Source organism: Pyxicephalus adspersus, chromosome 12, assembly GCF_032062135.1.
Source record: "Pyxicephalus adspersus chromosome 12, UCB_Pads_2.0, whole genome shotgun sequence".
Lineage (NCBI taxonomy): Eukaryota > Metazoa > Chordata > Amphibia > Anura > Pyxicephalidae > Pyxicephalus > Pyxicephalus adspersus.
This window is the reverse complement of record NC_092869.1, coordinates 11,788,842-11,813,891: the sequence shown is the minus strand read 5'-3', so window position 1 is coordinate 11,813,891 and position 25,050 is coordinate 11,788,842. Positions and strand designations below refer to the sequence as shown.

General features: G+C 39.1%; 1 protein-coding gene across 4 annotated transcripts; it reads right to left on the bottom strand.

Moving 5' to 3' along the window:
- Positions 1 to 619: 619 nt before the first annotated feature.
- BUB1B (BUB1 mitotic checkpoint serine/threonine kinase B) lies at positions 620 to 25,050 on the bottom strand. Of its 4 annotated transcripts, none has more exons than XM_072428284.1 (23): positions 24,934 to 25,050; positions 22,111 to 22,260; positions 21,318 to 21,377; positions 20,584 to 20,728; positions 19,760 to 19,956; positions 15,984 to 16,153; positions 15,207 to 15,406; positions 14,631 to 14,728; positions 14,246 to 14,463; positions 12,785 to 12,897; positions 11,310 to 11,461; positions 10,461 to 10,504; positions 10,289 to 10,361; positions 10,005 to 10,092; positions 9,650 to 9,885; positions 9,275 to 9,426; positions 7,548 to 7,679; positions 6,529 to 6,641; positions 6,227 to 6,388; positions 4,479 to 4,621; positions 3,354 to 3,522; positions 3,070 to 3,176; positions 620 to 1,012 (listed from the first exon to the last, which is right to left on the bottom strand). In XM_072428284.1, exons 2-23 carry the CDS (start codon positions 22,248 to 22,250, stop codon positions 832 to 834), a joined length of 3,093 nt encoding a protein of 1,030 aa, XP_072284385.1. In that variant the 5' UTR covers positions 22,251 to 22,260; positions 24,934 to 25,050; the 3' UTR covers positions 620 to 831. The 4 variants fall into 4 exon arrangements, with proteins under 4 accessions (XP_072284385.1, XP_072284388.1, XP_072284386.1 ...); XM_072428287.1 differs by having other exon boundaries at positions 7,548 to 7,661; XM_072428285.1 differs by lacking the exon at positions 24,934 to 25,050 and adding an exon at positions 24,756 to 24,882.

Here is a 25,050-nt window from a genome sequence, read left to right as displayed (position 1 = left end):
TAAAATGGGTTTATTTTTTGGTCTTTGTTTTGATATATACTGTATATATTATAAAATATTCCACATTATTATTAATGTCCTCTATATGCCAAGGAAGTACATTTTTTGGGTAGGGTCCTCTTCTCCTCGTGTCATTGTACTTGTCAAGTATGAAGATACCTATAGCCGCTAAAAAATGTACAGCACTGAATAATAATTTGGCAACATAAATAAAAGCAGAACTAAACCCTGGGGACACTCGCCTGTCTCCATTCCCTCGCAGGTGCCACAATCTTCTCCCTTTTTTTCCTTCTGTATCCCAATCTTTGGGATCATCACCTTGATTGGCTGGGCTGGGGTGATGTAACTCTCAAAACTGGGGTGCAGGAGTTCATTCAGTCCCAGCACCCGCAAGGTAAGATGGGAGTGCCTGGTATCCCTGTGCATGCCAGCTCAGTGAATTTTGACAGATGTGCTGCGATCAGGCAGGTAAGGCACCTGTCCCTTTCTGCAATAAGGACTTGACTGATGCCATATTTTTAAAGTGGAATTTTAGTTAAAAATTATAAATGTCAATTTATTACCTCTATAACCAACATATAATCTTGTACATATTTTGTATCACTCAAGAAATAATAAATCAATGCACAAAATGTTTAATACAATAGGTTTAGTAAATGTACAAATTACAAAATACATGGAACATATATATTTAAACTACATACAAGACAAACAGAAGGTGAAAAAAGATGACAGCATAACTTAAGACTAAGTTAGAGATCAGTGTATTCTGTGGTCGGAAGAAGAGAAGTAAATCTAACACTGGCACCTTATGGACTACAGCTGAAGATCTCACAGAAGGCTATGACTAGCTTCTAGCTGAAGGAAGTAAAGACACAGCCCTTCTTGAAAGCTGCTGTCCAGTAACTGTTCCATCTCATCTTTGAGTTCCTTTAACACATGTGCTGAAGATTTGCTGTCAGTATTTAGGATCTTGGTAAAGAAAGAGCCCCAGAGTTCTCTTCGCCACAATCTAAAATAAACCAGGATTTGTTAGTGTGAAATATCAAACTTTTTACATCTAGAAATAACCAGTAGATTAGCATAGATGTATATATAGAACACATGGTACGTCTGAGTTATACTGCAATGCTGGCGGTAATGCCCATCGCAATCAGTTTTCAGGTGTCATTTTTATAAAGCAGTAATGAAAATGCTAGCTATGGGAGGTATGGCTGCTTTTTAAATCCAGAACATACAAATGTTGCCCAGAAATAGCATTACTGATTTACATAAATGCTATCCACTTTTTTCCCGATTGCACCCTTTTTTTTTTGCAGACACAAAATCAACGATGGATCACTTTACCAAAGTTTCCCTTTGCTTAGTCACCTGACTTTCACAAGTCTTGAGAAAAAGTGCAGGAACAGACTAAGGTTGCAAGCAGGGGCCTCTGTAGGTAGATGCTTTCACAGTATGAAGGATAAGAGCATAGAGAGTAGGCACAAGAAAAACTACATCCGGCAGACATTAGCAGTCCCACAACAATAACCCCTTTTCACAGCAAAAGTGGGAAGAACAGGGACTAAAATAACTAAATGTGGGTGCTCAGACAGTAAAGCATATGCATTAAGTGAGCGTTTAGATACAGGGCAAGTGCTGAAACAATGCAAGGGCATGAGAACTAAAAACAGCTCCAAGAGCTTAGTGCCCAAAGATCACTTCCAGGTTACGTGTGCATGTTTAGACCAGCAGCCTATGGACCGGACTTTCCAAAAGCCAGGCCGACGACAACTGCGCTGGAAAGCTGCATTTGAGGGGACAAAGCAACAGCAGTAGCTAACAGACTGCACAGGACAAAAAAAAAAAAAAAAAGAGGTTCAAGCAAAAAGTTTACGAAGGATAAACACACCCATCTTACTACGACAGGAATAAAAAGGCAAGATTCTAAGGTGCAGCACCACCCCTTTAAGACTGAATGGGAGTGCAGAGCCTCTTGGGATACCTACGTCACGCATCGCAGGAGGCTCTGGTCGCTCTGTCTGAGCATGCCCTATCTTTTTTTCCCACTAAGGGGAAAGGGATGCCAAACTCACGCATGCGCATTGAGATTGTCTCACTCAAGTGGTCTTATTTTCTTTTCACTTTAGTTCTGCTTTAATGGACAAGACAACATTTTGGATACATTTGCTAATACAAAGTAATGATTCACTCTAATACACATTAAAGTTTAGGTTAGCCCTGCATTCATCCTTTTTTGCCAATATTTTACACAGCAGTTTTGATTTAGGTTATCTATTTTGGGAACCTGAAAGTCTACACAATATAATACGGATGCTTCTAGCCCCCACACAAGTTTTCCAGTAGACTTTCAATAGGAGAAAAGGCTTAGTTTAGCTAGATACTCCTAATATGGGCAGATGTCTTAGTATGGGCAGATGTAGATTTAATTAGGGACGATGAATGCCTACACCCTGCCTTAAGGGGCCGGATGCAATGAACTTTTATGGGCTCTGCCATTCAAGGTCTCTTGGCTAATCAATTTTAGTGGTGTAGCATATCTAATTTTGCTCTCCCTTGGATGTTTCTTTCACACTGATTCAGTATAGCCATTACCTGACCATAGGAACCATTCAAAACACTACCCTAACTTGCTCAGTCCTCACTTTCTTTCAGCAACATCCTCCTTGGCCCCAACCCTCTCGCTCTACTTCTTTGTGATGGTATCTTTCTACTTGGTAATTTGCTAGTGCATTTTGTTCTAAACATTTTGTGATCTGCATTTCTACCCCATAATGTTAAAGCTTCAGGCTTACACCTGGACTGTAGCTCAAAAGGTTACTAGAAGGAAACTTTCAACCACTGCCAATCTTTCCTTTTTCTCTATTTCTAGGTAGCACAGCCTGTGCAAAACTTGTTCCCTTGGCTTAACCTTTTTTACTACCAATGCAGAATCCAGTATACCATAGGCCAATAATATCTGGCTTTACCATTACTACATGCTTTTAAAAGAAATACTACTAAGTGGCGTTTTTTCATGTTTTATCAGCACCTAACCATAAAGTATTTAAGTAATTTATAGGTATGCACCTGGGGATCTCTTTGCGAATTTTCCATGCTGAATCTTCGTGGAGAACCTGTAAGCACTCATTGAAGATCATTAGGTGTACCACATTTGCAATTCCAAGAAGATCCACCTGGGGGCAGCAAATTAGAGTATTTAAAATCTCAGCAGTCTTATACTTGATGAACAACTTACATTACTTCCAGTTCTATTAACGCACAAAATGCAAGCAAAATTTCTTTTAATAAGGCTTTAGACACCACAAAATACCAGGTACAGTAAACATACAGGTCAGTTTCATACAATTTACCTGGTATGGTGAATTTTGGCCTGCTAGAACCTGCTGCCCATACTCAGTCTGTGCTATGGGGAAGGCCCTTGATGTCAGTGTAGGACACAGCCGCATGTCCATACTGTGATAAAAGTCTGTTGGCTTGATGCAACCATTCAACTCTGTGCAGGAAGATAGGTCGAATATCCTTTTGGAGGAAGAGGAATCAGTTTATCTAACAGGCCATACACACAAGAGCAGTCAGTAGATACATACACAAGTACATCTATATAAACATCTACATTAAGTACCAATGAAAAATCTAAAATTTAAGCTTGACTGCCAGGAATTTACAGCCCAAGAAAATCAATAGGGAGTACAAAATGATTGATGATTGATTGAATTGATTACTGAATACCTATGTGGGTGTTCCTGAAGGATTAATATGTAGCAAGTGTGAGAAGGTAAAAGGATAGAGAAATAGATATATTTTGTAGCCATAATATTGATGTACATTGTAAATTTAATTGCTCTCAGCAATTTCCTAGAATTACAAAGTCACACCAGCAGTGACACCAGTTATCCTTACTGCTACAATTCTGCTTCTCTTCTGAGTGACCCTGATCAAAGACTCAAACCTGCATGCTGCTTTGTTCCTGTTTCTAACATGGAGGTCAGCTTGAGGGCACAACGCATCTTGAGCACAACCTTCTCAGCACACAAAGCAAAGTAGAACAGTAAAAATAAAGACGCAATAAAGCGCAAATCAGACGCTCAAATGTCACCCAGAAACAGTGTAACAAGCCAACTTAATCTGGGAAGTAAAATTTGTGGACAGACTAACTTTGGCATTGTGGCGATGCTTACTAAATGTTCATGGGAATAAAGTAACAGCCTGAGGTGTATTTGTAGTGCACAGAAGGTTAATACAAGTTTGTGTTTAAATATTATGAACCTGTATTTCAAACATAAATACAATTGTATGAAATCGAACTTTCCGCAGCAATCTGTAACCCATGGTTTTTAGTGACCAAATCAAAGCAAGATCTTTGATCTTGATTATTTGGCTGCTTGGAGCCATGAGCAATAGATTACCACACACCAGCAAATCAGTGGTTTCATGTACAGCAAGAATAACAGGTAGCCATCAACAGGCATACTGACTTATTGTCCAGCACAAGGGTTTCCATCCTCAGGCCTCCGTAGATCATCTCGACCGAGTGGAGCTTTTCTAGAAGACTCAGCAAATTGTATGTGAACAGGATAATGATCTCCTCAGTCAAAGTCTTTTGGTCCTCAAGTAAGTCCTAGTTGAAAAATACAAATTAGCTTGTTAGGTGAATTTATGACTGATGAATACGTCATCGAGAAAGCCTAGATGGACAAAGAGTTAACGTGAATTATTATTATTAAACAGGATTTATATAGAGCCAACATATTACGCAGCGATGAACATTAAAATAAGGTTGCAAATAACAAACAAATACAGACAGTGACACTGGAGGAGAGGACCCTGCCCCGAAAAGCTTACAATCTAGTAGGTAGGGAATTAACACACAATAGGAGGGGAGATATGTAGTGGTGGGAAGTAATGATGGTTTTAAAGGACAGAAGAAGATGGGTAGGCAAGTTTGAAAAAATGGGTTTTGAGTGCTCTTTTAAATGAGCAGAAAGTAGGAGCAAGCCAAATAGGATGAGGAAGACCATTCCAGAGAATTGGGGCAGCTCTAGAAAAGTCTTGTATCCGTGCATGTGATGAGGTTATGAATGAGGAAGTTAGTTGAAGGTCACTGGAAAAGAAGAGAGCGGCTGGGGGAGTATTTTTCTATTGGATCAGAAAGGTAAGTGGGACAAGAACTATGGAGGGATTTGAAGGCAAAGCACAGGAGCTTGAATTTGATTCCAAAGTGAAATGAAAGCCAGTGTAGAGAACTGCAAAGAGATGCAGAGGAAGAGGAGCAGTGGGAAGGATGGATGAGTCTAGCTGCAGCATTCATAAATGATTGTAGAGGAGAGAGTCGGGTTAGTGGAATACCAGAGAGGAGGAGGTTACAGTAGTCCAGACGAGAGATAAGAGCATGTACAAGGAGTTTGGTGGTCTTTGGTAACAGGTAGGGACGGATTTTGGAGATGTTGCATGGATGAAAGTGACAGGACCTGGACAACAGCAGCAATGACGGGTAAGGGGCTGAAGAGACAGACAGAGTGGACTTCAAAAGATGTGACAATGAGAGAGGGCAAGATAGGAAGGACTCTGTATGTACAGTCTGATCAGTCTGCTGCTCTGCAAGCTGGAAGGTTGCAAGATGATACTATTCTGATCCTTTACTTGTAAACAGTGGACATAGCCTGAAGCTCTGGTATACAGGGCATTAACACAGATCTGTTTTTATTGAATAAAGTAAGACAACCCTTACACTGTTTGAGGTTGTATATATATGGATTATATCTTAGAGTATAAACAAAGAATTTTGTGACCTGAAAATGCCATTAGAAAAAAAAAATCTTGGTTTATACTCAGATGACACCTAGCAGCATTTCCTGCACCTGCTTTTATCTCAAGTTTGATAGATCAGAGCTTTCAAAGACAAACTATACAACTTTACATGAGAATAGAGCGCCATCCACTGGTGGTCAACAATAATGCACAATAAAAAAAAACCCGGGGAAACAAGATAAACAGACCAAGTACATTTATTTTTATGTTTCTCTTTTAAAAAAAATGATTTATATTTAAGCACATATGCTATCCAACCAGCCACCCTGTGGTTGTTAAATAAAATGTTTTGGTTCTAATTTAGTATTCTAGGCAACATCCAAATATTTAGGATTTACGGTTTTTCCATTTTACCAACTTTTGCACTGGTTGTAACAATACATAAAAACCATACAAAACACTACTAGATATTCACCTGAATAGTAAAGCGACTAACATCCTTATATATGGTAACACAGCCATCCTGGAAGATGTAATTGTCATTCTGCTTTAAGAAATAACTGTCAAAGTCCTCCCCGAGCCGCTCTGTCAGCTGCTGTGTAATGTAAAAATCCCATGGAACTGGCTGGGAATCCATCTGCAAGAGGCCACATTGGATGAGGAGACATTAATCAGGTTTACATAATTAAAAATAGCACAAAAAAAATGTCATCCTGAGATTTGAGCTTTTACTCCTAATAAAAACATTATAAGAAAGATAAATGAAAAGTAACAAACCTTTAAAACCACTCCTGTTATACTTTCCATCTCCAGATCTGACAGTGTAGCTATAAGTAGGTTGCTGCTCTCTCCTATACTAACTTTACTTCTTAGTTGATACGTTTCGCCACCTGCAAATAGAGTTAACCAGATAAACACAGTTTAGTAAATGGAAATGCAGCAGTACCTATAGAGCTGAGTGAGGTTTAACGCAGCCTTGAATGGCTTGAATACAGGAAAGGTTGCAGCCATCTAGGACTACACTATATGGTCCAAAGTTTGCAAACACTTAACCATTACACCTACATTGCATTTGTATTATTTTATCCAGGTGTACTATTACTGATACATAATGCAGACCTTTCACTTTTATATCATGTAATCGGTTGGTGAAAGTCTTTTTCTATGCCAGCATTACAGTGCCTTTTGGACAAAGACATCTACATAAGGACATGGTTTAAGGAGGAACTCAAGTGGCCTGCACAGAGCCATGTGCTTAACTTATCTGTACACTTTTTGGATAAACTCCAATCACGAGCAAGGTTCTCTCACTAACACCTGATATCATAAATGCGCTTTTGATAAAACACACCTAACCTAAACATAGAAGAGTGATGACTGTGAGAAGAGGGAAAAATGTATTTAATTTTTAAACATTTCTAACAATTTTAAATTCACATATTGCTAACTGACTCACTATCTCTGACAGACATCCATTTAAAACAACTACAATTTCTGTAGATCATTTGCTGTGGTTAGAACTGAAAATTCTTCTTATCAAAAGTCACATTCGTGTCCTTGACCTTAGTTTCATATTAAAAACTACTGTACCATCCTCCTAAAATGTACCATATGTATTGATGGTTTTCAAATGGGGAAACCAATTACCATTTTACTGCCAGGCACTGAATTTAACAGTTAACAGTATTAAAATTAAATCTAAGCCATTTAGAACAGTTTTAGTAGTTTCCTTAGCTAATCGCATGCGCCCAACACAAAAGGCCCTCCAATATGCATGTTTTTCCATTTCCCCTTACCAAAATGTATCTCTTCTTGATCCTCGAAAGGAGGCATCTGTCCAGCCTCCCAGTGGATATGCTCGGAAGTCAAAAGTTCATTTTTAGGTAACAGCAAGTTTCTGTGCAGCTCTTCTAAATCCACATAGCAGTCTGAAAGCATAGTAAGATGCTCAAACTAACAGACATATATATATCATAACAATCTCACATTTCTTCCACACTATAGAAAATGTAAAATGTATTCTTGCATTTATAGAAAATACTCCTGGCATCATGATTTGGCAAAATCAGCACTGCAATGTAGTATGTTAGAGCCCCCATTCCTACACATGCCACCATATGCTTCTAACAATGCCATTGTCAAAATATTTACCTGCCAGGCCTGGGGTACTCCTTCTCAAGTGCTGATGTACCTTGGGGATCTGGGAACTCAGCATTAATATACTGAGTATGAGTAAAGGTGATGTATGGAAAAACAATATTTTTAATTTAAAAAGGCAAGAAAATGTTTATGGGTATTTTGTTTCTGTGTTGACTACCTAAGACCAGGGGTGTCAAACTCTGGACCCCAACTTCTGCTGCTGCTGAACTGCTGCTGGCCCACCGCTGCATTGAAATACCGGCCTCACTACAATTCCCAGCATCACTCGCGTCTATAGACCAGTGGGCTCCCTGCCTATGATTGGCCCCGCATTGGACTGTTTTATAGACGCAAATAATGCTGGGAATTTTAGTATCGGCGGTATTTCAATGAAGAGGGAGTTTTCAGCAGCAGGCCACTCATAGGATTTAGCTCCGCATTGGCCGTGTCTGGCATTTCCAGCACTCCCCCTCAATTGTACTTTTCCTTGCTACTCCAAGGCATGGACTTGAATGGTTGGAATTTCATAGAAGAATATTGTTATTATTATTGTTAGCCTGTGCAAAAAGGTTACCATTGAAATTTAACTCAGAAGGCTACAAATAGAGAAAGAGACATAAGTTTTTTTCTAAAATAAAATGAAAAAACATTTTTTATGCCTTTCTCTATTATAAGCTTGTTCCAGATTGAATGTGAAGTAAAACTTCTTCCATATGAAAAGGGTTCATATCTAATGAGAAAAAAAAATGTTCCCAATTTTTTCAATACATTTCAAGGTTGGCCCGCGACTTTGTCTACGTTTTTAATTTTGGCACTCTGTGTATTTAAGTTTGACACCCCTGACCTAGACAATCCATTTTTCCATTTCTGTAGAATCCTAGGGTTCCTCCAAAGGTTGGTTAAACTATAGTTAGCAGACCTCCCACTTGAGGAGTTTTTAGGCCAACATCACTTGGAGGAGCCAGTTGCAAAACTAAAACAATGCTTTTAGTTGTCCCTGAAGTCGGTATTTTAGCCACATCTGTAAGGGGAACTTACTGCCACCAATTTAGGAGGCTTTAATCCTATTGACCCCCAATAGATTGGTTTTAGCAGGAGTTCCCCAATATTTTACAATTATTTTAAGGACTCTTAAATGGTAAAAAGGTTTAGAAAGACTGCGCTAGATTAAGTAATAGGAAATGTTTTACCTGCTGAAAATTGCCTACACCTTCCCCTTGTTAATTATAAAACTTCTCAACGGCAATAAAGCACGTTGACGGACCTGAGCATGTTCATGTGTCATTGTTAGAGCAAATTATTTTCCTTAATAGAACATTGCATGGTCTTAAATCCATAAGCAGTTTCAGAAATTCATTCAGATGTCAAACAATGAAAAACCTACCAGAAGCTTGTTCATAAACTCCTGACATCTGACCTGAAGGGTCAAATTTCTCCTGGATAAGCAGAGTCTTGGAGGTAAAGAGGCTAGTTGATCCAGCAGAGATAGATGATGCAGAGGAAGGAGTATCTTCTCGACTTGCTTCTAAAATTGGACTGTCAACCAAAAAAGAAAGCAATACTCGATTTAGTAACAGGCTTTGTTTTAGAACACCTTGCTAGAAGGACCTTGCCTAGCATAAAGACATTTTCTGCACGCCAAAATTATTCCAAAAGACAAAAATTACCTCTACCTCTTAAATCACCACAATAAAAAGTAGACTGAATGAAAATGTAACGAAGATCCCAAATATAGACATGTGTATATTTTGTTAAGTACCTCAACTTCTTGGAGCAAACAACTTGTTGGAAAGACTCCTCGTACACTGGAGTTTTTTCTCTAAGTGGAAGCCTCTCCATATCAGGACTGTCACACTTGTGGAAAGGAGTGGATGCCAGCTGAGCAGCTCTCACAAAGTCACAGGTATCCTCTGGTTCGGCAAACAATGTCTTGTTCCTGTCTGACCCAGACACTATAGCCTCTTCATTCAGGGGTTCAATACCATCTAGAGTGACCTTAAGAAAAAAATTAGCAGCCATAGGCTAAGAAAACCTTTATGAATACGCTCACAACTCAAAAATAATGGACATGCTCACACACATATTTGCATGCAAGTCACAACAAATTAGCTTACTGCAAGTGGGACATCTTCATGAACAAAGGCTTTTGAAACAGAAGCAAGTGGTCGACGAGCAGATGGTGGCACCCTACTCTGGGAGGCACTAATAAAGAAAAAACAACCAATGAATATAGGGAAAGGCACAGTATACATCTTTTATTTGCTGTTAGAATATATGTATCCTACAAATGAGTACTTCAGGAACAAATTTTTAGTCACATGACTTATCATTTACGCATAGATAAATCTGATTAAAAATGAAAGAAAACACCTTATCTTGATGTAAATTCTACACTTACACACTGGGCTGTGTCTCACATGTTTCATCAAAGATGGTAAATGGCATCTCAGAGGACAGTGTTAAAGAAAGGTCTGTTGAAAAAAAAAAAACGATGCAAAGCCATGAATTACCAGCAGCAATTGTATTCATGTACATATAGAATAATTAATCTGATGTTCCTCTGTACTTACTAGTTGGTTTGGGCTTGTTTTGATCCAGCGATAAGACATCAATACTAAAAACAAAATGTACAAAAGACATTTACTTTGTAATACACACACACTTAATGTATCAATCATATAGGTAAGCCTAAAAGGGACACTTTACCAACCACAATATTGTGCGGGTCATTATATCTTCATGCTGCAACTAAAGCTGTATACAGATGTTCACTACAGTAGTTGGAAATGTTCGCCACTGTTTCCAGCAACTAATTAAGATCAGTATATAGCTTTAACAACACAGCACTGTTGATTATTTAAAAAGGAAAAAGATTGGAGGGCGTTATAGAACTGTATACTTCCTTAAGAAACAGCGGCAATCATCTCTAATGACCTGATAAGATTAAATACTAAACAACTTCGGGTCACAGCTGTACATCATTAGCTATATTTTAGAGACAATAACAAATGGTCATGTCAGGCAAGAAAAATTTAGTGTGTTTATACAGTTTATGAGTAGATTATACAAAAAATGTCTGAGGCTGATGTAAAAAAAGATATTATACTCTGAAGAGGACTACCACAATTTACTCCAGTATGGATTAGGTCAAACAAATGTGCCCTTTTACTCATTCAGTTTTTTGCCAGCAATATCCCACCATAAGTCCTTCTAGCCATTTGGCATCTATGTACTGTTTCCCAACAAATCAGAAAAGCCCCATAAATGTAGGATAACCTAACAACTATTGAGTCATTTAAAGTTTCTGTCAGCATGAGATATTGTAATGCTACAAATGTTCTCAGACCACTAATTTCTTGTCTCTGCAGGTAATCTAAAATTGCAATTTATCTTAGGTCAACATAAACAATAAAACCTACTTTGGTAATTGAAGAGCAGAAGTAGTGCATAGCACAGGCTCTACATCATCTTTATCTGAAGGAGCACAACCACTGGACACTCCATCCTGCTCCCACTGAGGCTCATTTTCCACTGTCCCCAGTATTTTATTGGATTCCTCTGTTGGTGTTGCCTGTGAAAAAATATATAAATACAGGTCACTGCAACTGCCTAGAGTCACAACCAAAACCTTATATGAAGAAATGTTACGCAAAATACTGGCATTGCAAGCCAGGAAATGAAGATGCAAAAAACACAAAAAGTTCCATGCAAAGAGTGCAGACCTTCAAAAAGTGAGTAAGTCTAGGTATAACTAAAATGTATTTTTTTCTGGTGGAGATGGGTTGCAATCCTTATCAGGATACTTTGTGTACCATTGGTGAGATTTTCTTTTACTTCCAGCCACAAAGGTGCAACAAAAAATAAGAGAAAAATCTCGAAATTTTGCATTTACGTACACTTTAAAGAAGCCTTTTTAGTCCCAGATTGTAAAAGAAAACTCGTACCAAAAGAAAGATGAATGTTGCTATCACTCTGATAATGTTAGTTGTCTCACTATCATTCTGATTAGTTATCTCAGCATCATTACGTTCACAAATGGCCATGATATACATACCAAACACAGAGTCACACAGTGCATCAAAGCTGCATATTTGTTCCAAAACAATGGATCAAAAAGTGACTTTCATTGCAGCATGCAAACATGATTTGCCAGATTTATTAATAATACTACCTAAGGAAAGGTTGCTTTAAAGGAAAAGGGAGGTGTAACTGCTTAAACAATGTCAATGTATAGCCAAGAGTAAGCACATAACCCTTGAATGAAATGGTGAATGATCCGATCTATTCTGAGGGTACGTGTATTATGAAGGAGAATATTTCAGGGCAGGACTGGCTATTTAAATCTTTCAATCACCAAGAGATAATAAATATCTTTTTGGAAAAGGTTAAAATACCGTTACGCCTACGTATTTAAATTTTTAGTTACCCTTCACTGAGTAATTATGCTGGCTGTCATTGCTTGCTTTTGAATATGAAAATGATAGCTGTCTGACATTCATGCTGTATCAATGGTACTCGGAGTCAGTTACCCAGATGAAAAACGTAGATTAGGAGTTCTAACTTCACTCGGACATAAAACAATCGTCATCTTTGTAATGAAGTACTAAATCAAAGATTAAAGTCAAAAGCCTAACAGACAGCTAAATTTTCATGAGGTTTGCAATGCCAGCTTTTCACATTCAAACCGTTTTATAAATACAAAAATAAACACATATAGTAAAAGATTCAAACAGTGCAGGATTTTAAGTAATTTAGTAGATCTGAAGGATGCTGTACTAAGACATCAGCCTGAATAGAAGTACTGAAGCCAAGGGTAGTGCAGACATGAAGGCAATTGGCATATTAACAATGTTGCAGTTGAAAAGCAAATCTGGCTTGTACATGGCAACCCTACCTCCATGGTTATTTGTTCTGGGTTTTCACTGCATGAACCTTTAAGCCTTTTCTCCAACTCTTGGATCTGCTTCTCCATCTCTTGTCGACGAAGAGCACTGGCTATTAGATCTTCTACAAAAACAAGTGCAAATGTCTATTCTTAGTACATCCGTTCACAGTAAATGATTACGTAAACATGTACCAGATTATCCATATTTTCAAAGGACAGACAGATTAAAAAATGATCATGCATTTCACAATAAGGCAGAGACCAAAATTTTAAAGCTGTGTAAAACAATATTCACAACCTCTGCTTTAGCGTCTTTATTCAGTCTGCACAAAACACATGATGTGCTAGACCTGCTCTTGGTTTCTTGTCAGCAGAGCCCAATCAAAAGCCAGGGTCAAAATCCTCACTCTACATTTATGTCTGTTACTAATTTCAAGGACCTGACCTGGTGTACTAATGAAAGAGATTTATGCTGGCTTTATTATTGCAATCTTTCTTTTCATAAGCTTTAAAAAAATATCAATACAGTAAATGTAAGGTGAATCTGTATTTCACACATGTAGGTTTAAAAAAGGGTTCTCTAAAAATACCTTTTCTCATACAGTCTTTTTCCCTTCACTCCCCTTATGCTTTTTTCTGCTGTTTGAAGAGAAATACTTAGGGGGCAGCTAGCGAGTCTTAAACTTTGTGCTACTGTCCATCAGTGCAACCTCATGCTTACAAAAGATTTGTTGCATTTAGTTGGCAAATGGAGTGCTGGAGGTTTGAAGAGAAGGCAAGTGCAGGCATTTAGAACATGTTGGAAAAGGGGCAACATTTACAGGAACCTTTTTACTCTAAAGTGACTGTTTCTTCTAGCTCTCCCAGCCTGGTTCACAAGGACTCTGGCTACAAATCTTTACTGCAAAAAAAGCTTTTGCTTTCAGTCTCCAGTATGAGGCTTAAAAAGGCTGTCCACATATACAGATAACTACATGAACCATAAACAGAAACAAACTTTTAAAAGGCTAGATAAACACATAGCACCAAGCAAAGATTGTAAACAGGCAACAGCAGGGGATAACTTGCTGTACTAGACACGTCATGTACTATAACATTATAAATAAAATGAAATATATATAAAAACATACATAAATTGTTCAGAATTTAACGAAAACCTATACTAAGGGAAATACAAAGGCTACTATTGCAGACCTTTTAAAAATGTGAATTGTCTGCATGACTTAGGTCTTAGTACTTTAATTACTTCAAGAAACAAAGGTATCCAATAGAATAAAGGAGAAAAAGTATTAGGCCAGATGTTCATATTTATTCTGTGTCAGCAACTGAAAATATGTAAGCCTTTGAATTTGTATAACCTGCTATAACCAATGTTTCAAAAAAGTAACTCTGAATGCAAGACAACAAATAACTTGAACAATGAATAATTGCTGCTACAGAGTGAATTGTATGAAACTGTAGTTGGACTACCTTCTCTCTTCTTGCGGACCTTTGCCATGTAAATTTCTGCACGTATTTCCTCAATGGAAAACTCCTCCATGCCGGCATAGACTTTGTTTTTGCAGTACATAACCTTCTCTTCTTTCGCTTGTGAGCTGTTCTGCAAACGCTGTAGAGGATCTTCCTCCTTGCTAGGTTTTCTAGCACTCAAGACACTAGTAACTGCAGGATTAATCTTGCATGGGGTACTAAGAAGCAAACAGAGAAAAGCAAATAAAAGTGACATTTATGTCAAATAACTCCCATTATTACACATTGTTCTATTGAACGTTACTCTGGTCTATGTCTTTCCAAACAGTGGTCACTATGAATCACACTTATCTGCAATAAAATGTAAAAGACAAATAAAGCTTACACTGTGTGCTGCTCTGCCAATTCATCCACATATGGTGTGAAGCTTGGAAAACTTGGAGTTGCATCATGGTTGGATGCCTGATGAGTGCTGCGTGATGACTGAAACAAAACAAGGAAATAAAAACTGTAAAAGAGAAGGATCAATTCTTCTGCACTATTTTCTGCTCACTGCAGCTCAGTTACCAGTAAAAAAAGTACTCATGGTTTATCAAAAGGCAGATATGTTACCTGTAACATCTAATTCTTTTTTTCTATTTATGTAAACAAAAAAAACACACCTTTTGAAGCCAAACACAGAAGACCTTACTATATGTAATCTAATACCTACTAGTGGATTTGGGAAAGTTTAATGGGTATTAATCAATGGCAACCAAGCAGAATTAATATTGTGCCTTCCATGATCCATTATCCAGGCTCAAGAACTAGACTCTGACTTTGGATAATGTGTGAACAAACATGGCTTTGCCCTTCAGGAGAGAATGGATAAAAGCATCGCCTGGGTTGGTACTGTTAACTCTGCATGAGGAGTTGAATGCCTTGCTTAGAAGTTTACAGATCTTTTCAAACAAGTTCTTACCCGGCCTGAGTTCCATGGTCCTGCTTTTTGCTCATTTTCCTTGGCCCGTGATTGAGGCAATGCTGCCCAGGGTTGAGAAGAAAGGGTAGGCTGACTTTCATGTACAAGGACACCAGCATTTTCATCAAACACAGTAAAGCGAGAGCGGCTGGGGATTTGTTGTGGCGGTGCCATTGGAGCACTGAAGTTCTGGCTAGGGCCTAGAAAATATAATAGAGTATTGTTACTTTGTGCAATCAAATTATTCTTAGAGTTATTTACAGTACCTAGCTTTCAATTGCAGTTTAATAAACATGCATGGTCAAAACAAATTGACTCAATTAAGATCAAAAAGTAAAATTTTCCCTCCGTTCGTATAGGTTTGCCATGCCGTTGTTACCTAAATGAAGATAATTTTTTTTAACCTGACATGGACTAAAGTAGTTTTACTTTTGTGTGCAGTAGAGAAGATAAACTTATAACTGCTCTGTAAACTAACTAGGGAGATTCTAGTTTACAGATGAAATGACAGCAAAAACAAAATGCATTTGTCACTTGTACAGCTTCTCTCTAGAAATTTTAGCCCTTTTCAATCTATCCACAAGAAACAAAACACAATAAACACCTTAAATTGCTGCTCAGCTATTCCAACAGAAACATTTTAGTGCAACAGAGAAAGAGAGACAACTACTCCTATTTAGAAGTGTAGTAAAAACACATTACTGAGTTTGTTCCTTTGGAATGCTGTATTTTTAGATAAAGAGACTGATGAAGGCACATTTCTTAAATAGGACTTACGTTTTATAGCATCTCCCACTCTGCTTATTGGAGCTCTGACTTTATTTTTCCCTCTGGCTTTCAAATCCACCAACGAACTGCGTTGAGGTTCAGAGGATTCAGGTTCCTCAACAGTATCGCCATCTGCAAGATTTTGTAACACTTGACGAGAAACCCGGGCCTGGAACTGCCTGCAAAAACATTGGTAGCCAAAGTATTTATTTCAGCATCTGTATATGTATAATAAATACAAATGATTAACTGCCAATAATGTATAAAATATTAACAACAAACCAAAACCTACTAACAACAAATTTAACCATAAAGGACTTGCATAAAGATGCTTACATAATATAGTAGGAAACACTGATGTGGTATGGTATGTTGTGCATTCTGGCTGGCATATCCACCCTGTTTATCCCATTCCTCTTCAAATTTCATCTTATTGTGAATGGTAAGTCATGCCTTTTAGATTAACTTATTGCAAAAATTTGAATCAGCCCATAGAATTAACTGTTCACTATCCATTTGTTGAATGCTCATTAATATTTATTGCCCTGCTAACCCCTCCCCTACCCAGGATCAACGGATATTCCAAATCCCTCGTTACTCTCATCAGTCCATCCATATTCATGTCCCAAAGCACTTCTATTTAAACATCAAGCAAAGTCATGTGGGGCCCTGGTCATGTTCCAAAATTTATAGTGCCAAAGTGGTTTTGTGAATTAATCCAAAGAAATAGAACAGGATTGGACATAGCATTACATTCTGAAATTTCCAACTCATGCCTTTGGACTGAAACATCATTAACCACCTGGACTCCAACACAACCTCTGCTGCTGCCATTCTGAACTGCCTTTCACCAAGCCATCTCTCTGACTGATGTTTCCTATACCAGTCCTGGAATCAAAAAGCAGACAAGCCTCACTACAGCCAATAATATAGGAGCTGCTCAGTTTGCCACATTGTTTAAGGTACTCCTAAGATTCACAATTATCTGTTACAATGTATCATTCACCTTGTAATTTCTTTGCTGGCTCTATTCCTTCTCCTCTTTCCCAGTCTGTTAACCCCTTGTCTGCCTGCTCCTCCACTCCTGCACCTTTTCTCTCTATTACTACTTTCTGGTGACACCTCACCCAACCCTGGTCCCCCCACAGTCTCTCTCTTCCCTGCCCTTTCACAAGGATTCACCCACCTCCCAGTTTCACAATTTCTGGACAACTTTGCCTCTTGGCTTCCACATATTCTTTCCCATGACCCGCCCACCATCATCCTCAGTGACTTTATTGCTGCAGTGGATGACCCCAGCCTTCCTCAGCCAAACTGCTCTCAATTACCTCCTCCTTTGGACTCACACAGAACATAAACGGATCACAACCTAATCACCTTCAACCTATCTAATTCTTGCCCCCCTTTGGCAGAGAGAACACAACCTACGCCTTACATCCCTAACACTCACTCTCTCTAAAATAAGTTCCTCCAGATAAAGCTGCCACTCAATTTATTCACACTCTTTCTTTGGTGCCCCTGCCACCTTCCGCTACCCCATTCTGCCAACCGCTGACCCTGGCACAACTATCACACCAAACAATTACAAAAGACTGTTCGTGCAGTTGAGCGCAAGTGGCCTCAGCGCTGACTTCATGGACTACAAAGTCAGACTACATCACTAACACTACACTCACCAAGCAAAATTATTTCTCTGCCGTCATACCCTCTCAAGCTTCCAACGCACGCAGCCTCTTTTTAACAAATGACTCCCTCCTAAACCCAACATCTGCTCCCCCCACAACAACGTTCTGCTTAAGACAAAGCCATCTACTTTAGAGATAAAATCATCAAAACCAGACATGATGTCTCTACCCACAGTGCCACTCCAACCATACCCACCCCTTCCACCAGTAAATCATCACTGACCTCCCTCAGCCCTGTTACTCTGGATGAAGTTTCCTCTCTTCTCTCATTATCTCCATCTACTACCGGTCAGCTTGACCCATTTCCCTCTGATCTACTCCGTGCCCATCCCTCCGCCCTGGTCCCTACACTAACCCAACTAATTTATCCTTTTTCTACTGGTATAAACCCCACCGCTTTCAAACATGCTATTATTCTTCCTATGCTGAAGAAACCCTCACTGGACCCCTCCCTACCTTCTAGCTACCTTCCTATTTCCCTTCTCCAATATGTCTGTTTGACCGCTCCTTTCAAGTTTCTTTCAATGGCAATTCCTCCTCCCCCACTCTCCTCCTCAGTCCTGGATAAGGTTTGGCTGACAGATTTCTGAAACTCAACATGGATAAAACCATACTTATTATCCCCCCCCCCCCCCCCGATTCAAATTTCCAAATCTCCCCTTGACATATTTCTAACTGTTAACAACAGTGTTATTCGCCCCTCCCTTCAGACACGTTGTCTTGGCATCACCTTCGATTCTGCCCTCTCATTTACCCCCTATAGAACATTTCCAGGTCCTGTCACTTTCACCTTCTCAACATCCCCAAAATCTGCCCGTACCTGAGACCACCAAATTTCTTGTACACGCTCTTATTATCTCTCATCTGGACTACTGTAACATCCTCCTCCCTGGTATTCCACTAACCCGACTCTCTCCTCTACAATCTATTATGAATGCTGCAGCCAGACTCATCTATCCTTCCCACCGCTCCTCTTCTGCTGCATCTCTTTGCAGTTCTCTTCATTGGCTTCTATTTCACCTTAGAATCAAAATCAAGCTCCTGTGCTTTGCCTTCAAATCCCTCCGCAGTTCTTATCCAACTTACATTTCTGACCTGGTAAAATAAATACTCCCACAGCCACTCTCTTCACTTCTCCAATGACCTACTAATGGCCTCCTCACTCATAACCTTGTCACACGCACGGCTCCAAGACTTTTCTAGAGCTGCCGCGACAGTGTCCTCTTCTACTCCTGTGTCACTGTATCTGTCTGTCATTTGCAAACCCCTACTTATTGTACAGCGCTGTGTAACATGTTGGCGCTATAAAAAATGTTGTATAATAATAAAAATAAAGTCTAGGTGCCTAAAGGAAGTTTATATTAGGCTGCAAAGTGCCCATAACAATTATGGGCAAATTATAAACGAGATTTGTCGCTGGAAACGAACGCTCGTCCTAGCGGATCTGATTGGGCCACGATTGTTTGCAATCCATTGTGTGTATGGTCGTTCAATGATTGTGGATGGTTCTGCAGTACACTTTCTCCTTTACATGTCACTTCCTGCATCGTTCAAACGATTATATCCAGAGTGTGTACATTATTGGTGGATTATATTTGAACGATCGTATCATTACATCTACAGAATTTTGACCAATACGATCGTTCAAAATAATCGTGCATAATCTGTCGTTAGTCGCTCGTTTTCTAATGACAATCATTGCACGTGTGTACGTAGCTTTAGTGGTGATTTAGAACCAACCACCACAGATAATGGTGTATATCTTCATTATCCTATTTTTCTAGGATCCCAGGTGAAAAATATCAGACATTGCATGGAGCCACCTTAACCTTGTCTTCTATTCTGCTAGATACCCCCCCATCATCTACAGAAAATCTTCCTGTTTGTAGTAATAACCATGCTCTTTGGGAGAGAGAGTGGCATCCAAAATGCTATGGATAACAACAGAACAAGAGATGAGGGAATATTTCACAGTGGGGAGACCTGTTTCAGTGACATCGGTCTACACAAGATTTTCTCTCAAACATTGCTGGGTCTCTGGGGACAGGACGTGGACAGGAAATCTCCCTCATGTGGAAAGCTCCTTATGTTTCAGCTTACTTGTGACTGGCCTCCAGTTTATCCACAGGTTGAGCTTTGCGTTGAATGCCATCCTGGAATATGGAATCTGCTTTTTTGAAGTTGCCTCTGGCTTCGTATTCCTCTGCCCAGGCAATATACAGCGGTGCATGTAGAATTCCAATCCCTTGGCTGTGTAAGTAGCTGTACAAATCTACAGGTTCTGTGCAACAATTAGCCTAACAAAAAATATTCTGTATAAGAATCAAGTAATTTAAAAAACAACCGTAAGTAATATGTAATATCATTCACTGGACTGCAGAAAAACACATTACATTACAGAAAATATCAGCCTGATTTATGTGACAGTTGAGGTCAAAGCAGATAAATGCATTTAATGATAACTTAATTTAGTTATCAAGTTACCCTGTCAACACAGGAGGTTCTATTTATAAAATAGGGAACCAGACATTGGCCCTGACTTAATAAAGCTCTTCAAGACTGGAGAGGATACGCTTTCACCAGTGAACCTGGGTGAGAAAGCAATCTGTCCCAGGACTAAAAACATTTGCTAACAAATAGCAAATGATTTAAGAAATCCATTCCAGGTTTGTATATAACATGGCCAATTTCTTCTCCTCCCGCCCTCATCGTTTCCAACGAAAAAATAAAAGTGTGGAAACTTTTTGAAGACCGCTCATATACTCAATTCATATACCAACATATTAAACTTAGCTTGTGTATAATAAGAAAAAAATATCTATCAATAACATCTTGTATGGGGATCTCTCATTTCTCTCTTCCATTCTACATGGTTATAAGTAAATAAATGTAAAAAGTAAAGGAACCATAAACCTCATACTTACAAACTTGAGGCAGATGTTGAGGTAGCGCAGATCATCATAATATTGTTTCTCCTGGTGGAAGATCTTGACTGCCCTTTCCAAAAGAGGAGACAGATTGCTTTCCTTGCCACCCTGGGGGAATGCCTGTTCTGCCCATTTTATATACCTGAAATATATAATATTTTAAGAAGGGTTACCACATGGAAAAAAATACATTAAAATATGTCTTTGGTTTCTGATCCCCTCAGTTCTAAAACTAGGGCTGCAAATAATGTTTTCCTCAATGTGTGTGAAAAATCGTCAACAATCTTAGAAATACACCAGTCTGATGACAAATAATGAATAGTTATCATACAGAGAATGACACTTCAGTTGAAAAAAGAAAACATTCAATATCTTATATTGGCCACGTAACACATATAACATATATTTAAAATTTAACATATATTTAAATATATATTTGTTTCTTCTGCAGCCATTTATTGGTTTTACAAGTGTTCTACAGATTTCATTGCAGTTAAATGCCTGAACAGTTTCCTTTTGCCTCCTCCATCTTCTTGTCTCATCTGTCCAACACAACACAGAAGTAGGAACTCTGTGTATGCTCAGGATCAATAGAGCTCTAGTAACCTATTTTTATTAATGTTGATGAATAAAAAGTTTAACATAATACTGTATACACAGAAGTTGCTTATGTACCATGCTCTAAGAGTTTATAGATAATTAATCCATATTTAACAACACAAACATCATACCTGTCCCAAACATCCAAAGGGTCATCACCACTGTAGAAGCGGAGTTCTAACTCAAAAGTTCTAAAATAATAAAAGAATACAAATGAATGTTATATAAAGCTTTAGGTGTAATTATTATTAGATTTTTATTACATAAAACTACACTAAAGAACACTCTGCTAGCTAATCATAAACATAACTTTTTTTTTTGCCAGATTGAAGCACAGCAAACCCCAATAAACGATTTATTTACGTCTCAAGTTATTTGGCTGCAGGAAGTAGAGTCGTATAATCTTTATCGGTGATAGGATAAGTTTAAACTAATGAAACCCCGTCACCAACTAAAGAAAAAAAACACACAGAGAAAACTAAAGTACTTAAAATTCTTATTTGCACCATTTTCAATAATAATTCAATAATAATAGCGCATTTGACCTGAAAGTATGTAATTGTTGTCTGTACTTACCCAATCCCTCCGTCTCTCCTCTCACCTGCCTACCATGGGTGCCTTTGCTATGCAAAAATTCTCTGGCAGGAACAAGTGATAATTTTTCATATCATATAGATTTGAATTGTTTTACTATTAGTCCTCCTTTCAATCTTCTCTTCACAAGGTTCCCGGTGTGTCCAATGAATTGAGTAGGAATTCCTTGGGTACAGTAGCAATCACAGTATTGTGACCGTAAAGAGAAGTTCACCAGAACTTCACCGCAGGTCTGCATCGGTATTTTCTCAAACATGGTGCCATTACCTTCCAACAAAAACCCAGAACATCTCTTGGTACATACTACATATCAGCTGTGGTCACACTTACTGCTTTTGCTGCTGGATAACATTATGATTAGAACTTTCTTGCTGGGAAAGGACTTCTTGAAGAGTGGACATAGCTCTCCCTTGACGAAGAGGCTGAACATTTTCCTTGCACAGCTCCCATTCATCCCCGGCTTCTGCCATGATGAAGTGACTGTAGGACAGAATATAGGGAATACAATATGTTTAGGTAACAATGACCAATCAAAACCAATAACAATTTATAAGTGATCTTAAAGCCCATTTTTGGGAAAATCCATCTCCCATCCTGAACGTTTTATAACGGCCTTACCTTATTTAGCAAGATTTTTACCTCAATTCTAGAAAGTGCCAATCTCACTGTGCACGTGTATTATTGGCACTTTTTTTTTCACATTGTAGGAAAAGTGTCTTCTGCAAATGCCGGAGATTGTATAGTATCTACGTCACATATCGCAGGGGAGTCGCCTCCCTTTCGTTTAAAAAAGTAAAACACTTTTATATAAAAGAGTTATCTCACCTTTTACATAAAGCAAAAAATAGTGATATGTCCACTTTAAGAATTTGCGAGCTGCAACAATTCACATGTATGGAGGCAGCAATGTCAGCAAACTGCCCCTGGACTCTTTTTTTTTTTTTTTTTGTAGCACCTAGATAACCGTGCAGCCGCTTCCTGCTTGTTAGATAAAAAGCTATTGAATGGGCCCATTCAGTCCAAAGTTTTAGAACAGTTTTTAGAAGTGGTTTCGAACTGAAAAACTACTTGCAAAAACCCCTAAACAAGAGTGACCATACTTTTCCAGCCAGATCCTAGGCAATTATTATTACACAGTATTTATATAGCACCAACATATTACGCAGCGCTGCACAAAGTCCATAGTCATGTGACTAGCTGTCCCTCAAAGGGGCTCACAATCTGACGTCCCTAACATAGTTATATGTCATTAATACAGCCTAAGGTCAATTTGGCAGAAAGCCAATAAACCTAACTGCATGTTTTTTTGAAATGTGGGAGGAAACCCAGCAAACACAGGGAGACCCCATGCAGATAGTGCCCTAGCTGAGATTTGAACCTGGGTACCAGCGCTGCAAAGACCAGAGTGCTACCCACTGAGCCCTGTGCTTACACAGACATTATAGTAATGTGCTGTAGCATCATCTCTTCATATAAGATGGTAAACATAGATGGGAGGAAGGGAAGTGGAACGACACTCCTTTTGGTCCCCATAAAGGATTTGGCAGCTTAATGTAGCAAATTAAGGTGGGAAAAGGGCCTCTAATAAATAGACAGACCTTGCATTTGTTTACAAGGTCCTAAATCTCACACATCAGTACAAGAACTATTGTAGATTTCAACCAAAACAAATACGAAGTGGATACAATGTTATGTAATTTTTCCCCCATGAGCCACTATTATATTGCCTCCACACAATCAATTCTGCCCTTCATATGGCAGTCACATGTCATTCAATGGCAGGGGGCGTGGCCAAATACTGGGGGTGGGCCTAGTGACTGACCTAAAGAGGAACTAAACTGAAAACAGACAAAAAATACACTTACCTTCTTCAATCCCGCAGGGCAGTCCAATCCATACGGGAGTGTCCTGCTTCAGGTCCAGCGTTGTCCCGGCATCCGTCCCAAGGCCTGCGCTCCAGGTGCCGCCATCTTCGTCTCTTCTTCTGTGTTCTTTATCCTACGTCACCTGACCCAGGCACGGGATCAGGTGACATGGGATGGAAAACAAACTTGCCAATCTCATTTTGCATGCTTAGGATCAGCAAATTTTTTTCTTTGTGCGAAAAGGCTCCTTCTGCGCATGCCTGAGATGTTCCCAAGAGCCTCCCGGGATGTATCCTAGGCTTTGTGCTCCCAATAAATCTAGATCGCCTAGGCAATCGATAATTAGGGGGCAGTGCTGCACTTAAAAAAAAAAAAAAAAAAATACATAATTTTTGTCTACCCTTCTTTTTCCCATGTCACCCAACTCAGGCGCGAGATTGGGTGACGTAGCTTGGTAAAAAACTTGCCGATCTCACTGCGCATGCATGAGATCGTCAATTTTTTACCTTTACACGAAAAGGCTCCTTCTGCGCATGCTCGAGATGCTCAGGCATGCGCAGAAGGAGTGGCCAAGAGCCTCCTGGGCTGTGTGACATAGGTATGCCGGGAGGCTCTGCACTCCCATTCATTCTTGATTGTCTAGGTGATGGAGAATTAGGGGGCAGTCCGCACCCTTTATTTATTTTTAAAAGGGTGTTGCACTTAAAAAAACAAACAAACAGAATTTTTACCTAACATAAAAAGGTTGTCTATCATTTTATGTAAAGAGAAAATTTTGAGTTAGTCAGTCAGATGTATATGGGGGGGGGGGGGGGGTGAATGGAAAATAAGAAATTCACCAACAAGGTTAACAAGATAGGAGAATATAATAGATATTTGTGTCATTAAAACGTTTGTATAGTTTGATTCTGACATAAATCTCCCAAATCCTAAATATTGGAAGGGCTTCCTGTGTGTTTATTGTACAGCGCTGCGTTATATGTTGGCGATATATACATCCTGTTTAATAATAAAATTCAGGAGACATGCCAAGGTTTTAAAGGAATGTCTCCCAGGCATTTTCATCAGATTCATATGTTTTCATCATGTGTGAATGGCAGCAGTCTGTACCTGGCGCAAGCTATTCGCTACAGAACAAGGCCAAGTCCCAGCAATCCCTGAACCAGCACCCGGACTCCCCGGTATATTGCATGGCACCTCCAGCACAGTACGCCTTGTAGCTCACTCAGCAACTACAGCCGTAAAGCGCCGACTGCCCGGTGTGCGGAAATAGCAGCTCGGTACTTACCGTCTCCCGTTATATCCTTCACACAGCACACACTACCCTCCGTACATTCAAATTTCACGGCTGTCTTCTGATTGGACAGCTGTGAAACCTGTCGCGTGAAACGTTCTCCCGTTCATT

What these genes read in the sequence shown, in the direction of transcription:
- BUB1B (XM_072428284.1), bottom strand. Translation starts at nt 22,250, where the DNA reads ATGGCAGAAGCCGGGGATGAATGGGAGCTGTGCAAGGAAAATGTTCAG. An exon ending in GTTATCCAGCAGCAAAAGCA is followed by an intron (nt 21,378 to 22,110) that starts GTAAGTGTGACC and finishes TTATTATTTTAG; the next exon opens with AACTTTTGAGTTAGAACTCC. An exon ending in ATGAAGATGTCCCACTTGCA is followed by an intron (nt 9,886 to 10,004) that starts GTAAGCTAATTT and finishes TTTTTTCTTAAG; the next exon opens with GTCACTCTAGATGGTATTGA.